The sequence below is a fragment of the Muntiacus reevesi genome, chromosome 6, assembly GCF_963930625.1.
Source record: "Muntiacus reevesi chromosome 6, mMunRee1.1, whole genome shotgun sequence".
NCBI lineage: Eukaryota > Metazoa > Chordata > Mammalia > Artiodactyla > Cervidae > Muntiacus > Muntiacus reevesi.
The window spans coordinates 83,154,767-83,171,611 of record NC_089254.1 but is presented as its reverse complement, the minus strand read 5'-3'; the positions used below and the strand labels follow the sequence as shown (position 1 = coordinate 83,171,611).

General features: G+C 38.4%; 1 protein-coding gene and 1 long non-coding RNA gene across 6 annotated transcripts in view; both read left to right on the top strand.

Annotated features, from left to right (window-relative positions):
• LOC136171112 (uncharacterized) overlaps nt 1-16,845 on the top strand; it is a 1,397,893-nt gene that overhangs the window by 1,310,274 nt on the left and 70,774 nt on the right. The gene's annotated exons all lie outside the window — the stretch shown is intronic.
• Nucleotides 1-16,845, top strand: part of IQUB (IQ motif and ubiquitin domain containing) — a 78,938-nt gene that overhangs the window by 28,505 nt on the left and 33,588 nt on the right. For all 5 annotated transcript variants that reach the window (XM_065939125.1, XM_065939124.1, XM_065939121.1 and 2 more), the window contains one exon: nt 14,607-14,782. In XM_065939125.1, coding sequence (XP_065795197.1) covers nt 14,607-14,782 — 176 coding nt within the window. The remainder of the gene's footprint in view (nt 1-14,606; nt 14,783-16,845) is intronic.

Sequence of the window (16,845 nt, the reverse complement as noted above, 5' to 3'; positions counted from 1 at the left end):
ATGTGTGCTAGTCACTGACACAGTTAAAAAGCCTGTTATTTGTACAAGCCAATCCCTCCCTACTGTGGGCAGGATACACTATTTTTCTTGAAGCCTTTTCTCAGTGCCCAGCTTCTAATCTCATCTTAAATGTCACCTACTCAAAGGCTTCTGTGACAGACAATACAACTTGGATATCCAAATTATCATATCATGCTTCTCACTGCACCCCAAATTTTACTTTGTAATACCACAATTTGTAACAATATATTTTGTAATGTTAATTTTTACCACTGGATTGTCAGGTCCATAAGCAAATGACTCATTTACTTTTTGGATGATCTCTTTTTTTGTACTTATCTTAACAAATATTGGTAGAATGATTAAATGAATGAATGAGGGGGAACCCAAGGATGTAGCAATTCAGGTGTCTCTAACTTCTGCTTTACCAGGAGTACCTCTAAAGTGGAAGTAACCAGAAGAGTTATTTATTACCTTAGATATGGGAAAGTAAAGTTGCGCTCTTGGGATAACAGTTAAGAATTAAAAAAATTAAAAATAGCCACAATTTTTTATTTTTAGTTGAACACAACCTTTTTATCCAAAGAAATAATCATCTTTGACATCTCTGTAATTACTCATAACACTAACTTCAAGCAGATTTTCTTACTGTCACTTTGTTTCTTTATATACTGTGTGTTTGTGGATGTTACTATGTGTCCTGTTACTCATGTCGTCCTTTCCTTTCTAATCGAATACAATTTTAGGTGTCAGATGTTGAGTCTATTTAAGTAGCTCTATGATACTCTGCTACTTCCTGAAGATGGAACAATTAAACACCAGGTTTAACAAAGCAATAGTATTAACACATCTGTCTCTTTTATAACATGCAAAATTGAGTGGCTTTGGGAATGTGACAGTATTTGGAAGTAACAGTTAAGTTTGCTGATGGTTTCTGTGTCTGATTTCCCTTTCTCCTAATCACTGATCTCTGCAAATACTGTTTTATTTTAAATGTCACTTCTATTCCCATCTTCTCTCAGATGAAAGCAACGTTTGTTTCTTAGTGTTAATAGTTAAATAGTGAGCACTGCTTGCAAGTAGTCTGTGAAAGGTCTTATTGACAAGTATAAAAGTAAATTTGTGTTATAGCAGAGCTCTATTTAAATAATATTCTAAATTTATATGGATAGACCAAAAGGTATCATTGTTATCTTGTTTTGTTAATAGGCAACTGTGTAAACTAGTGGAAAATATGCTTAATGAGATTCTACCTTTTCTACTTATTAATGGTATTTACTTGGACAAGTTACTCCTTTCTACTAAGCCTTAGATTCTTTATCTATAAAAGGACTTAATAATTTCTGGCATATCTACATTAGAGGGATTTGTAAGTGAAAAATACAAAATATTACATTTATGAGAGTACTTAAAAATACAAAGATATATGCATGTGTAAGTTACTGTTATCCAGTAAATAATTTTATATAAATTTTCTAAATTAAAGAAGAAGAGAGATATTTTATATGGCTAAAATGGCAACCCACTCCAGTATTCTTGCCTGGAGAATCCCATGGATAGAGGAGCCTGGAGGGCTATAGTCGATTGGGTTGCAAGAGTTGGACACGACTTAGATGATTTATATGGAAGAAAATGAAAATGAAATTTTTTACACAAAAAGAGACATCCTTTTAGTTTTCTTCTAGGCCTAAAATTCTGAATAAGAACTCCAAGAATAGTGTTGTTAAAGTTCTGCTTTTGGGGGGGAATTAAAATTCTGCTTCACAAGCTAAGTAATTTATAATAATAATTTTCATTCTATATTCTTTACTCTGGTCTTTGAAACTGTCGCCCTCTTGTGGTTCATAGTAATAATTGCATAGTTTTGTAAAACTGATAACAAAACTTAACTTTTTCTCCAGATAACCTGTTCTTCAGTAATAAAAGCAAAATAAGTCAATTTAGGAGAATGATTTTAATTATGTAAGATAATATGCTATATCAAAGACAAGACTATCTCCAGGCAACGTTTGATTTTTATGTCTTTTTTTTTAATATATAGCAGTATGTTGTGGAGAATGCGATGACACCCCACTCCAGTACTCTTGCCTGGAAAATCCCATGGACAAAGGAGCCTGGCAGGCTGCAGTCCATGGGGTCTTGAAGAGTCAGACACGACTGAGCGACTTCACTTTCACTTTTCAGTTTCATGCACTGGAGAAGGAAATGGCAACCCACTCCAGTGTTCTTGCCTGGAGAATCCCAGGGATGGCGGAGCCCATAGATGGGCTGCCATCTATGGTGTCACACAGTGTCGGCCACGACTGAAGTGACTTGGCAGCAGCAGCAGCAGCAACAGCAGTATGTTGAGGGTGACTTCTTTTGTTATCTGAACTGTCACTGTTATCTCAGACTTGTAGACCTCATCCTGAGGAAATTAACAGCATGGCTTGTGCTCAGAGTTCTTTTCCTTGCCCTGTGATTCTCTGTACATACTGTTCTCTTAACTGCCCATGTTTGTACTTTAGGGCATCAGATAGGACTTTGCTTATTAGGTCTAGGCAATGTTTGTTGAATTGACTTTTCTACCCTTTGGTGATAGAAGCAAGGTCCAAAGCTGTAAAGAGCAATATTGCATAGGAACCTGGAATGTTAGGTCCATGAATCAAGACAAATTGGAAGTGGTCAAACAGGAGATGGAAGAGTGAACATCAACATTCTGGGAATCATTGAACTAAGATGGACTGGAATGGGTGAATTTAACTCAGATGACCATTATATCTACTACTGTGGGCAGGAATCCCTTAGAAGAAATGGAGTAGCCATCATAGTCAACAAAAGAGTCTGAAATGCAGTCCTTGGATACAGTCTCAAAAATGACAGAATGATGGCTGTTCATTTCCAAGGCAAACCATTCAGTATAAGGGTAATCCAAGTCTATGCCCTGACCAGTAATGCTGAAGAAGCTGAAGTTGAAGGATTCTATGAAGACCTGCAAGACCTTATAGAACTAACACCCAAAAAAGACGTCCTTTTCATTACAGGGGACTGGAGTGCAGAAGCAGGAAGTCAGGAAACACCTGGAGTGACAGGCAGATTTGGCCTTGGAGTACAGGATGAAGCAGCACAAAGGCTAATAGAGTTTTGCCAAGAGAATGCACTGGTCATAGCAAACACCCTCTTCCAACAACGCAAGAGAAGACTCTACACAAGAACATCACCAGATGGCCAATGCTGAAATCAGATTGATTATATTTTTTGCAGCCAAAGATGGAGAAGCTGTATAGAGTCAGCAAAAACAAGACCGGGAGCTGACTGTGGCTCAGATCATGAACTCCTTATTGCCAAATTCAGACTTAAATTGAAGAAAGTGGGGAAAACCACTAGACCATTCAGGTATGACCTGAATAAAATCCCTTATGATTATACAGTAGAAGTGAGAAATATATTTAAGGGATCTGACAGACAGAGAGCCTGATGAACTATGGGTGGAAGTTTGTAGCTTTGTACAGGAGATAGGGATCAAGACCATCCCCAAGCAAAAGAGATGCAAAAAAGCAAAATGGCTGTCTGAGGAGGCCTTACAAATAGCTGTGAAAAGAAGGGAAGCGAAAGGCAAAGGAGACAAGGAAAGAAATACCCATTTGAATGCAGAGTTCCAAAGAATAGCAGGGAGAGATAAGAAAGCCTTCAGTGATCAGTGCAAAAAAATAGAGGAACATGATAGAATGGGAAAGACTAGTGATCTCTTTAAGAAAATTAGAGATACCAAGGGAATATTTCATGCAAAGATGGGCTCAATAAAGGACAGAAATGGTATGGACCTAATAGAAGCAGACGATGTTAAGAAGAGGTGGCAAGAATACATAGAAGAACTGTACAAAAAAGATCTTCATGACCCAAATAATCACAATGGTGTGATCATTCACCTAGAGCCAGACATCCTAGAATGTGAAGTCAAGTAGGCCTTAGGAAGCATCACTACGAACAAAGCTAGTGGAGGTAATGGAATTCCAGTTGAGCTATTTCAAATCCTAAATGATGAATCCTAAAGAAAGGCAATGCCAAAGAATGCTCAAACTACCTCACAATTGTACTCATCTCACACGCTAGTAAAGAAATGCTCAAAATTCTCCAAGCCATGCTTCAGCAATACGTGAACCGTGAACTTCCAGATGTTCAAGCTGGTTTTAGAAAAGGCAGAGGAACAAGTGATCAAATTGCCAACATCTCCTGGATCATTGAAAAAGCAAGAGAGTCCCAGAAAAACATCTATTTCTGCTTTATTGATTATGCTAAAGCCTTTGACTGTGTGGATCACAATAAACTGTGGAAAATTCTTCAAGAGATGGGACTACCAGACCATCTGACCTGCCTCTTGCAAAATCTGTATGCAGGTCAGGAAGCAACAGTTAGAACTGGACACGGAACAACAGACTGGTTCCAAATAGGAAAAGGAGTATGTCAAGGCTGTATATTGTCACCCTGCTTATTTAACTTCTATGCAGACTACATCATGAGAAACGCTGGGCTGGATGAAGCACAAGCTGGAATCAAGATTGCCAGGAGAAATATCAATAACTTCAGATATGCAGATGACACCACCCTTATGGCAGAAAGTGAAGAGGAACTAAAGAGCCTCTTGATGAAAGTGAAAGAGGAGAGTGAAAAAGTTGGCTTAACATTCAGAAAACTAAGATCATGGCATCTGGTCCCATCACTTCATGGCAAATAGATGGGGAAACAGTGGAAACAGTGGCTGACTTTATTTTTTTGGGCTCCAAAATCACTGCAGATGGTGATTGGAACCATGAAATTAAAAGACACTTATTCCTTGGAAGCAAAGCTATGAGCAACCTAAACAGCACATTAAGAAGTAGAGACATTACTTTGTCAACAAAGGTCCATCTAGTCAAGGCTATGGTTTTTCCAGTGGTCATGTATGGATGTTGGACTATAAAGAGAGAGACTATAAAGAGAGTTGGACTATAAAGAGAGTTGGACTATAAAGAAAGTTGAGTGCTGAAGAATTGATGCTTTTGAACTGTAATGTTGGAGAAGACTCTTGAGAGTCCCTTGGACTGCAAGGAGATCAAACCAGTCCATCCTAAAGGAGATCAGTCCTGAGTGTTCATTGGAAAGACTGATGCTGAAGCTGAAACTCCAATATTTGGCCACCTGATGTGAAGAACTGACTCTTTTGAAAAGACTGTGATGCTGGGAAAGATTGAGGACAGGAGGAGAAGGGGACAACAGAGGATGAGATGGTTGGATGGCATCACCGACTCAATGGACATGAGTTTGGATAAATTCCGGGAGTTGGTGATGGACAGGCCTGGCGTGGTGCAGTCCATGGGGTTGCAAAGAGTTGGACACAACTGAGCAACTGAACTGAACTGAAGTGACCCTTTGTTTTGTTTAACTTGTGCTAATGGTGTTCTCTCTTTTAATTATTACCTCTTAATCTCAAGGTCTCTTGACTTCTAGTCTCTGGCGACTCCCTGGGCTCTATCCATTGACCGATCTGAGCCTGGGATTCAGTATAACTCTTTCTAGGTTCTTTCCATTCAGGGTTCCAGTCTGTCCTGAGAATTTTAAAAGCAAATGCATAGAAATTGCTAGTGATGGGGACAATATTGTATGTTCTGCTGTTTCTTGTTTGGAAATAGCAAGTTTATTCTATCTCAGAAAGTTTAGAATCTGTATGGACTTTATATTTTATTACTGTGCTTTCATTTTATAGTTGAACTTGAGACCCGGAAAGAGAATTGTCTTCTTTCAAATGAACCAGTTGCTTTAATCTTTTTCTTTAAGAATACTGGAGGTTGCTGATGTCTGTTATGGGCTGCATTGTGTTCCCCTCAAATTCAAACGTTGAAGCTCTAACTTCATTCCTCAGAATGTGACAGTATTTGGAGATAGGTTCTTTAAAGAAGTAATGAAGAAAAAGTGGGGTCATATGGGACCTGGATCCAATATGACTTTAAGAGGAGGCCATAAAGACACACTTGCACAGAGAGAAAACCGTGATAAGACAGTGGAGGAAGGTGACCCTTTTCCAGCCCGGGAGAGAGACCCTCAGGAGAAACTGATCTTGATCTTGAGCTCCTATCCCTCAGAACTTGGAGAAAATAAATTCCTATTCTTTAAGCCACCCAGACTGTGGTACTTTGTTATGACAGCCCTAGGAAACTAACGCAGGAGTCCAATTTTTTTTTTTGTTTGTTTGCTTTTCTTATCATTCCCAGGGAGCATATATTTTATGAGAGTAGGAAGACTCTCTCATCTTTCTCACTGTCTTTTGTGTATAGTTCTAGAAACTGTCAAATCAGTTATAAAATCAGCTTTTTATAGCTGATCCTGGTTCCTGTGTTTTTCTGTTCCTTATTGGTAGTTGAGTCATAGTATTTTTCTGACACCAGGTTTCAACCTTTACATGGAGGTTGTTCATCTAATAGAGAATTTTATTGGAAATAAGGTCCATTATTTTCATAGTTCTAATTAGCCTCATTGGGTTGTTTCTTTTTTTAAAGTCATACTAATAATTTAAACAAAATGTAAAAATCTGAATATATATGGATATAAAAGTATTTGAAAACACATATATATAGGTGTAGATTCACCTAGTTAATCTAACTGACCAGTATATTGCTTTTTGAGGTTGGCAAAATAGTTTAAATAATATTCTAGTGGCTTAAATTTATTACCAGTACCAAAAATTTCTAATGTAAAACTAGGAAGTAAAATATGCTTACTAATATCGTTCAGTTTTTATTTGCTTTCTGGGAACATCCATATAATCCCATGAGGTAAATATTTTCAGTTATTATTTCCACAAGCAAGCAATTTTCATCTTTATTCATATACTGCCTTTTAGTATATAGATATTGTCAAATTTTAAAATTTTTGGTTGGTAAAACTATTCTTAAATGGTATACTCATCAATCATGGATTTTCTGGACTTTCATAACATCATTTAGTTCTTAAATTTACAACCCTTTGCTGAATACAATTTAGCTTTTAAATTCACAAATCCTCTTTTCAAATAGACCAAGCTGTACAGTGTCTGAATAATGTATTTCTGGTAAAGGACAGAATAGATTCTTATAAAGAGCGTGACTGACAAGTCTTTGACCTTAGCAGGATGATTTCAAGTCGAAGTTTGAGAGGAGGAAGAAATAATCTGACAAAACTGTAAACTGGATATCATGAAAGTTAGTGGTTATTACAGAAGAGGGCAGAAACAACACTTATGGCTTCAGATACTTACCTTTTGATGCAGAGACTAGTGTTAAAAGTAAACCTAAAATTTTAATGAAAGGAAAATGTAAATTCTAATTATGTATATTAGATATAAATGTATTCTGAAATAACCCTGCAATGCAACAAGTGAGTAATAATCATGCTTGGAATATAAGAACTGAAGAGTACATTTTACTTGATTGAATTATATGTAATAGAATGTAAGAGGAAGCAAACTTATGTCAAAGGATATTTACCCAAAGCAAGTCTTTAAACCTAATGATGAAAAATGATAAGCTTTTGGGTAAAGATAGCTGAAATGAAAAGCAAAAATTCTGTCCCAGTGGAAGGGTTTTATGGTCTGTCCAACTAGGGACAGGCAAAGAGACATGTTCGCTTCTTTGAGAAGGCATTATGCCTTTCTCACTTTTGTATGTATCATCAAACCTTATATAGTTCCTTTCAGATAGTAATTGTTCCAAAATTACTGTTGAGTATTTTGAATTGGCAAGGAAGTGATAGGATTTGGGCAAGTATAATACCAGATCAGGGAACTAGGTTTTTGAAGTTCAGAGAAAAAATAGGTTTGAATCCATGGCCAGAGTGCAGTTCATGCAGTTCTGAAGCTTCATCATTCTGACAATAAAGTAATAAATCATCTCTATGTAAACGGAAAGAATTGCCTGCTAATTAAGTAAATATGGCTTTCCACTAGTAAAGCAACTAATAAGTTCCCATTGTAAAGGACTCATAAATGTCAAAAACTAGAGTGACTTCGTGGAATATTTTTTTGGAACAAAGAACAGTAGGTCACCATTTCTACTTTTGTTTTGAACAGAGAACAAACATGGCTTAAATGATTTTAAGTTCCACATCTGAATGTATGTCCCAGGGGATCAAAGCCACCCTGTTATCTCTGAATAATCATGGAGAATGGGAGGCATGCCCAGAAGACATGACCTTCCAGAGAAGGCTTGTGATTAACTGACAAAAACCGGGCCAGGGACCAGTCTTGATCACTCAAGAGCTTTTGTATAGCAGAGTTTTATTAAAGTATAAAAAGGGGACAGGGAAAGCTTCTGACATAGACATCAGAAGAGGGATGGAGACTGCCCCCCTCGCTAGAGTTAGCAAGGGGGTTACATACTTTTTAAATTAGTTATTACAATAAATCAAAAGAATGTCTGGAGGTTGTAAAGATCTTAACTAGACCCACTCCCATAACTTACATTTTAAGAGAACAGGATTAGCCAGAAGGTTTTCAGGAAGGAGAAACTGTCCTCAAGCAGGAGACATTGTTATATAATCCTTAGTACAGAGTTTAAACTGAGTTGTTTGTTATGTAATCATCAGTTCAGGGATTAAAGAAAAAAGTTTTATGTGACTAAAACTAAGAAATGTAGAGAAAGAAAAAAAAAGCTCGTCCTTTCCCCCTGCTTGAGAATTCCAGACCCCTATCTCTTCCTTGAGAACCCCAGACCCCCTCTCTCCTTGGGGACCCCCAGACTTCTTATCAGCCTGCCTAGGAATTGACTCTTACCATCCTCCCTGCCCCAGCACACAGCGTTCAGGTGCCTGATTTAAATTTGTGCTGTGCTTCGTTGCTCAGTCGTGTCCAACTCTGAAACCCCATGGACTGTAGCCCACCAGTCTCCTCTGTCCATGGGATTCTCCAGGCAAGAATACTGGAGTGGGCTGCCATGCCCTCCTCCAGGGGATCTTCCACATTGCAGGTGGATTCTTTATCATCTGAACCACTGGGGAAGCCTGATTTAAATTTGAGGCTTACTTATATACCCCCAAATTGACCTTACTGCAATTTTTGTTTCATCCCATGCATTGTGATATGTAGTGCTTTTTTTTAAAAAAATTATCGCCTCAGATTTCTCCAGGCAAGAATACTGAAGTGGGTAGCCATCTGTTCTCCAGGGAATCTTCCTAACCCAAGGATCCAACCTGGGTCTCCTGTTTTGTAGGCAGATTCTTTACTGTCTAAGCCACCAGAGAAGCCTCTTTATTTCCATAATGGTTGATAATCATACCTTTTTTGATTAAGTATTATTTTTGATAGAATTTCTTACATTTCTAAGTAGATAGGAATATTTTTTTTTTAAACTTTGTTATTAATTGTAGTTGAATTGCACTGTGTCAAAAAAAATGCAGTCTTTGTCATTTCTGATTTGGGGGGTTTATGTTTTCTTCCATTCCTAATCCTAGAATTTATTTCTTCTTGTTGTTCAGAGTCATGTCTGACTCTTTGCGACCCTTTGGACTGCAGCACACCAGACTCCCTGTCCTTCACTGTCTCCTGGAGCTTGCTCAAACTCTTATCCATAGTGTTGATGATGTTATCCAACCATCTCATCCTCTGTTGTCCCCTTCTCCTGACATCAGTCTTTCCCAGCATCAGGGTCTTCTCCAGTGAGTTGGCTCTTCACATCAGGTGGCCAAAGTATTGGAGCTTCAGCATCAGTCCTTCCAATGAATATTCAAGGTTGATTTCCTTTAAATGTATAGAATTCATTTAGATTTATATAAATTTAATTAATATTCAGGGTTGATTTTCTTTAAATTTAGTTAAATTTATAGAATTTATTTAAATTTATATAAATGTTTCATAGAGCTTTGAAAATAAGATACACTTTCATTTTTGATATTTAGAGCTTGATGTATATTAATTTCAACTTGTTAATCATACTGTGGCAATTTGATTTTTAATTCTTGACTCTCATAGATTAACTCATTTGCATTGTTTGTTTGTATAAAATAAAATATACTCACCATAGTAGTGTTTATAATTGATAGAAGTTTTGCTTTATATGGCTTGATGGGCTGTGACTTTCAGTATACATATTCATGACGGTCATCATAAAACTGATGAAAGTCATACCTTTCATCATAAAATTATCTTCTACTCCAAGGTTTGAATTTTTAGTCTTTTCCCTCCTATTTTCAAAATATTAATATTGCTGCATCTGTTTTTTTGTTGTTGTTCATATTTATCATCCTTTTGTGCTTGACCTTAGTCTTTGGCATCACTTTAAGTGTACCTTTGGAAAATATTATGTCATTGGATTTTTAAAAAAATATAACATTTTATTTTCAGTCAAAGCTTGAGCCATTTCATATTTTTTAATGTAATCATTATGTCTGATTTTGCTTCTGTCATCTTGCTTTATGCTTTTTGTTTCTAATTTTTTGGTCTTTTTCTGCACAAACATTTATGATTGTTAATATTTTCTGCTATGATTTGAAATGTAAGCATTCTTTTTTTATTCCTTCTTGAAGTTTGCCAAAGATGTTCTTAAAAGAGGTTAACTATCAAATGGATTTATAGCCCACCCTTTGCTCTAGTTCTGAGTCCTTGAATTAAGGTTTGCTGCCTCCTGCTAGAGCATTCACTTTCTGAGATGAGACAGCAGCTGTTTGAGGGACGACACTTGTGCCTTCTTGAGTGTCTTCCAGTGGTAACTGCAACTGTGTCTTAAAGAACTTCCCTGAAAGTTTCTACCACATGGATCACACCTCTCTCTGATTTCTAGTATTGATTCCAGTCTCTCCTTCTCCTCCCCCTATTTCATATTTCTTGTATCATTTCTAGAAGAACGTAGGAGAGGGCAGCTGGCAGTCTGTATACAAACCTTCATCCTATCAGAAACTTGGCATGTCATTATATTAAAAAGGAACTAGACCTGGATGGGACATGAAATTATGTCAAATTATATACAGTTTAAGAAAGGGAAGAGCTTTTGTCTGGAAAAGAGAAAATCTAAGTGTACTGAGACAGTTATCTCTGGTGCCATGTCGTGCAGAGTAGACTGACTATGTTTTGCCTCACAGGCTAGGACTGGGACCAGGCTGAGCAAATGAAATCTGTCCACACTGCTAGCAGGAGAATCCATCTTAAATGGGGACAAGTGTTGAACTGTTTAATTTCTAAGGTTCTTTCCAACACTGTTTTTCCTTTAATGTAAGTTTGACATTTTTTGCAATGTTGAATATAAAACAGTTTTCTTCCCCAAATTTAGCATGTATAAGACATGAATGTAGTGCTTGTTAAAATAAATATATCTGAGCCCAGAAATTTTGATTTGTTTAAGTTTGGGGTAGGATCTAGTACTCTGTATTTTCTCTGGTTAATTTTAAGAATGTAGCATAATCTTTAAGTAAATTAAGTTTATAAAAATGCTATTCTCTGGCATTTTATGATTTGTTTTTAGAGTAACACATTCTTTTTAAAAACTTTTTTATATTGGAGTATAATTGATTCATAATGTTATATGAAAGTCTCTCAGTCATGTCTGAGTGGGTAGCCTTTCCCTTCTCCAGGGGAATCTTCCCAACCCAGGGATCGAACCCAGGTCTCCCACATTGCAGGCAGCTTCTTTACCAGCTGAGCCACAAGGGAGTCCCAAGAATACTGGAGTGGGTAGCCTCTCCCTTCTCCAGCAGACCTTCCCAACCCAGGTATCGAACCAGGGTCTCCTGCATTGCAGGCAGATTCTTTACCAACTGAGCTACCAGGGAAGCAAAGTTGTGTGAGTTTCAGGTATACAGCAAAGTGATTTATACACACACACACACACACACACACACACATGTTCTCTTTCAGATTCTTTTCCACTATAGGTTACTATAGAGTACTGAGTTCAGTTACCTCTGCTATGCAGTAGGTCCTTGTTGATTATCTATCTTATATATTGTAGTGTGCAACACATTCTTTGTTGATAGTAACCAACACTTTGTAGTGTGCAACACATTTTTTATTGATAGTAACCATCACTATGAACAAAGCTGGTGGAGGTTATGGAATTCTAGTTGAGTTATTTTAAATTTGAAAAGATGATGCTGTTAAAGTGCTGCACTCAATATGCCAGCAAATTTGGAAAACTTAGCAGTGGCCACAGGACTAGAAAAGGTCAGTTTTCATTCCAATACCAAAGAAGGTCAATGCCAAGGAATGTTCAAACTACTTTACAGTTGCTCTCTTTTCACATGCTAGCAAGGTAATGCTCAAAATCCTTCAAGCTAGGCTTCAATAGTATGTGCACCAAGAACTTCCCAATGTACAAGTTGGATTTCGACAAGGCAGAGGAACCAGAGAGCAAATTGCCAACGTCTACTGGATCATAGAGAAAGCAAGAGAATTCCAGAAAAACACCTACTTGTGCTTCACTGACCAAGCTAAAGACTTTGAATGTGTGGATCATAACAAACTGTGGAAAATTCTTAAAGAGATGGGAATACTGGACCACCTTACCTGCCTCCTGAGAAACCTGTATGCAGGTCAAGAAGCAACAGTTAGAACTAGACATGGAACAACAGACTGGTTCCACATTGGGAAAGGAGTATGTCAAGGCTGTATATTGTCACCCTACTAATTTAACTTACATGAAGAGTACATCACGTGAAATACTGGGATGGATGAAGCACAAGCTGGAATTAAGATTGCAGGGAGAAATATTAATAACCTCAGATATGCAGATGACACCATCCTTTGGCAGAAAGCGAAAAGGAACTAAAGAGCCTCTTGATGAAGATGAAAGAGGAGAGTGAAGAAGCTGGCATAAAGCTCAACATTCAGAAAACTAAGATCATGGCATCCAGTCCCATCATTGCATGGCAAATAGATGGGGAAACAGTGGAAACAGTGAGAGACTTTATTTTGGAGGGGCTCCAAAATCGCTCCAGATGGTGACTGCAACCATGAAATTAAAAGACGCTTGCTCCTTGGAAGAAAAGGTATGACAAACCTAGAGAGTGTATTAAAAAGCAGAGATATTATTTTGCCAACAAAGTATAGTCAAAGCTATGGTTTTTCTGTTAGTCATGTATGGATATGAGAGGTGGACCATAAAGAAACAGAATGCTGAAGAATTGATGCCTTTGAACTGTGGTATTGAACACTCTTGGAGTTCCTTGGACTGCAAGGAGATCAAACCAATCAATCCCAAAGGAAATCAACTCTGAATATTCATTGGAAGGACATGCTGAAGCTGAAGCTCCAATACTTCAGTCACCTGATGTGAAGAACTGACTCATTGAAAAGACCCTGATGTTGGGAAAGATTGAAGGCTGGAGGAGAAGGGGACAACAGAGGATGAGATGATTGGATGGTATCACCAACTCAATGAACATGAGTTTGAGCAAACTCTGGGAGATGGTGAAGGACAGGGAAGCCTGGCGTGCTGCAGTCCATGTGGTTGCAAAAAATCGTACACAACTGAGGGACTGGATAACAACAACAACACTTTGGTTGTGTCCAACGCTAAGTCATGTCCAACTCTTGTGTCCCCATGAACTATAGCCCACCAAAGTATCTGTCCATGGGATTTCCCAGGCAAGAATACTGCAGTGGGTTGCCATTTCCTTCTCCAGGGAGTCTTTCTAACCCAGGAATCAAACCCTGCTTTGCAGGTTTGCTTTTTACTGAGTGAGCCACCAGGGAAGTCCTCAAACCCACACTTTAAAATGTAAATATTATTTTAACTTAATTCATTGGTTTGAGTTAGGTGTAAATGTAATTATTTTATAAAATTTGCTGATACAATTAGGATTTTGTAAAGAGATGGAAAATGGTACTAAAAGTGCTAGTAATGAAGAAAACAGTTGAAGTCAACAATTCTACATAAAACTGTCAATTTGGGCACTGGCAGAAACAGACACCAGGATGGAGTTTGAAGTAAAGATAAAGGGAAGGGAGAGCAGGGAAAGACAGAGTCTTCAGATTGAGATATGAGTTGACACCTGTGAAAGTTGAGAGAGGGAACGAGAAAGGATGCGGGATGGAGATCCTCAGACAGACAGAACTCTGAGGCAGTCTGAGCCAGCCAGATGGTCAGCTCTGATATAATAACTGGCCACAGAAGAGGCCACCATTGGGCAGCCATGGCCAGGCCCTTCTTCTCCCGTGGTTCTTACGTTTTGACTGACAGCTTAGTGAGAAGAGTTGGCCTCTGCTCCAACATGGTTGCAGATCTGAAATGCTGTAGCTGGTACTGTCAGCCACCTGGCCTCCTAGCTACAGTCGTTCTCTTAGAGGGAAGCTGAGCAGGACGCATTCATGGCTGCTTTAAATCCAGTCCGTATTTTCCCCAATACTGGGGGTGTGTGTATGCTTACCTGGAGGCGTAATCTGACATCATCTGTGCTGCTGTCTTACGGCTTCTGTTTGCTTGACTCTACTTTTATTGCTTTATCTCAGCTTCCATTTCATCCTGTTTTTTCATGTATCAGGTATACAATATGAGTGATGCTATTTGTGTATAATTTTATTTAAATTGATATAAAAATAAAATACTGCTTGTGAGGATGTCATAGTAAAAAATGCTCTGTAAAGATGTGGGTGTTTAAAAACTCAAGAGTCTTTCATGTTATTCCTGTAGTCTGGCGGCAAGAAGAACTCACACGCATTAACCAGTCTTTCACTGGAGCTGAAAGGAAAGCTGCTTTGTGTGAACTTCTGGAAAAAGAGACGCAGATAATTGCTTCCATTGGGAGACATAGATATATCACTTACACAGAGAACCAGGAAGCAAAGATACAAAGTTTTTTGGATAAGGTTAGTGAAGTAACATTATTTAAATATGAATGTGTCCTGAGTTTAAAAATATAGAATAATGAACTAAAGAAGAAAATTACATTGTAAGAATTTTCATGAGTTTTGTTTAGTATTTTGGGGGACATAATTTTTGAAATTTTGTATAATTTTGAAATTATTGAAATTTTGTATAAATTTTCTTCTTTTCTTATACAGCTTTAGAATTTCACTGCAGCCTAGAATAATGATTGATAAGTAACATGAAATTAACATGTTCTTAACAAAAGAGCTTTGGCCGTGAAGGAAAACATGGAGACACCATCCTTGTGACTGTTCATTTAGACTTAGGCTGCCTATAGAAATTAGGTGAATTGCACATCCCACTGAAATGTAGACTATAACAGTCACAGAATGTATGGATCTGTGGTGCCCATAGTAAGCCACCTGGGCAAAGAGCTATGGATTAGTGTTTCTGCTTTTGCTTATCAGGTCATTAACTGACTGAAAATTTCTAACCAAAAGGATATATGATTATTGAAAACCATGAAAACATACAATTAAGGGAAAAACTAAAGTAATTACCCTTTTGTGGTAAAACTGCCTGTTTGATATTGGATAGCCTGTTGCCATAGTGACCAATTTCCTTTTATAAGCTTGATCTCTCCAAACAATTAAAAGCCTATCCAACCACAAGAAGAAAAGGGATGGAGTTCTTTAAAATATTTGCCGGTAATGATTCTAATAGCTATGTGATTGTTGTTATTTGAGAACATTTATTTTTAAAAACCATAATTTTTGATATTATAAATGCCTCCTACTCATCTTGTACACTCTCCAGTTTGATCTCAGTTTTTCTTGTGACTTTAACTCCTACCTGCATCCTGGAGCTCCCTACAGTTTCAGGCCAGAACTCTCTTAGGAGCTTGCAAATCCCGTACTGAATTGCCTACTCTCTTGCTCCTTGGATGTCCCACAGTACAACTCAAGCTGACATGTCAAACCCTACTTCATCTCATCTTACCATTCCTCATCCCCTCACCTCCAAACTGAGGCTCCTATTCTGTAGCACTCACATAGTTTATCTCCATGAATGTCTCATCATGCACTTAAGTTGCTTCAGGCAGAAACCTGGGCATTATTCTTGATGTCCTACTTAGCCACCATCCTCTCTGTTCTGTTAGTTTAATCATTGCCTCAGTCCTTTACTTCTTCCTTACAAACTGCCTACCACTGCCTGCAGGCAGGTGGCTCTGCCATGACACACTGATGACCTTGCATGTCTACAAATAGGCTGTGTAGGCAAAGACTTGCACTGCAGCTGATGTGACTCGTGGTGGAATGCCTTGTGCTCCCGCTGGAACTCGAGAGGGTGGGAAGCTTCTGAGGCGTTGTTGTGGAGCACCTCAGCTTTCCTGCTTCCCTCTCTCTCCCTGGGAGGCTGTCATGAGAAGGTCTCAACTTGGGTGTGAGAGCTGGACACTGATTTAATTGGATCTGGGTTTCCTTCCCATCTGGACTCCTTTATGTCCCCAAATGAGGCTTTCAACCTCCAGGTTCACTTCTTAGTTCCCTCCCCCATCTTCCATATTGCTGCCATAGGGACCTCTTCCCACACAGCTCCTCCCCTGCCCTCCGGGAAGAGGACTTTTTTAGTCGATTCTTGGCACACTTGACCCTGGGCTTCCCCGGTGGCGCTAGTGGTGACAAATCCATCTGCCAATGCAGGAGACATAAGAGACACGTGTTCTATCCCGGGGTTGGGAAGATGCCCTGGAGAAGGAAATGACAACCCACTCAGTATTCTTGCCTGGAGAATTCCATGGACAGAAGAGACTTAGCACACTTGCTTGCATATACCTTCATAAGACTTTGTTTCACTTCTGTCTTAGTGCATAGTGGTCAGTTTTATCATCAGGGTTATGTCTGAACCCTCCTGGATTCTGAACTTCTTAAGGCAAGAGCTATATCTTTTATCTCCGTATTCTCATATCCTAGCTCAGTGCTCATCATAGAGTATCAATAAGTGCTTTGGAGGAAGGTAGGGAGGAAAAATAAGGAACAGAAATACTGCTTTTGTAATTTTA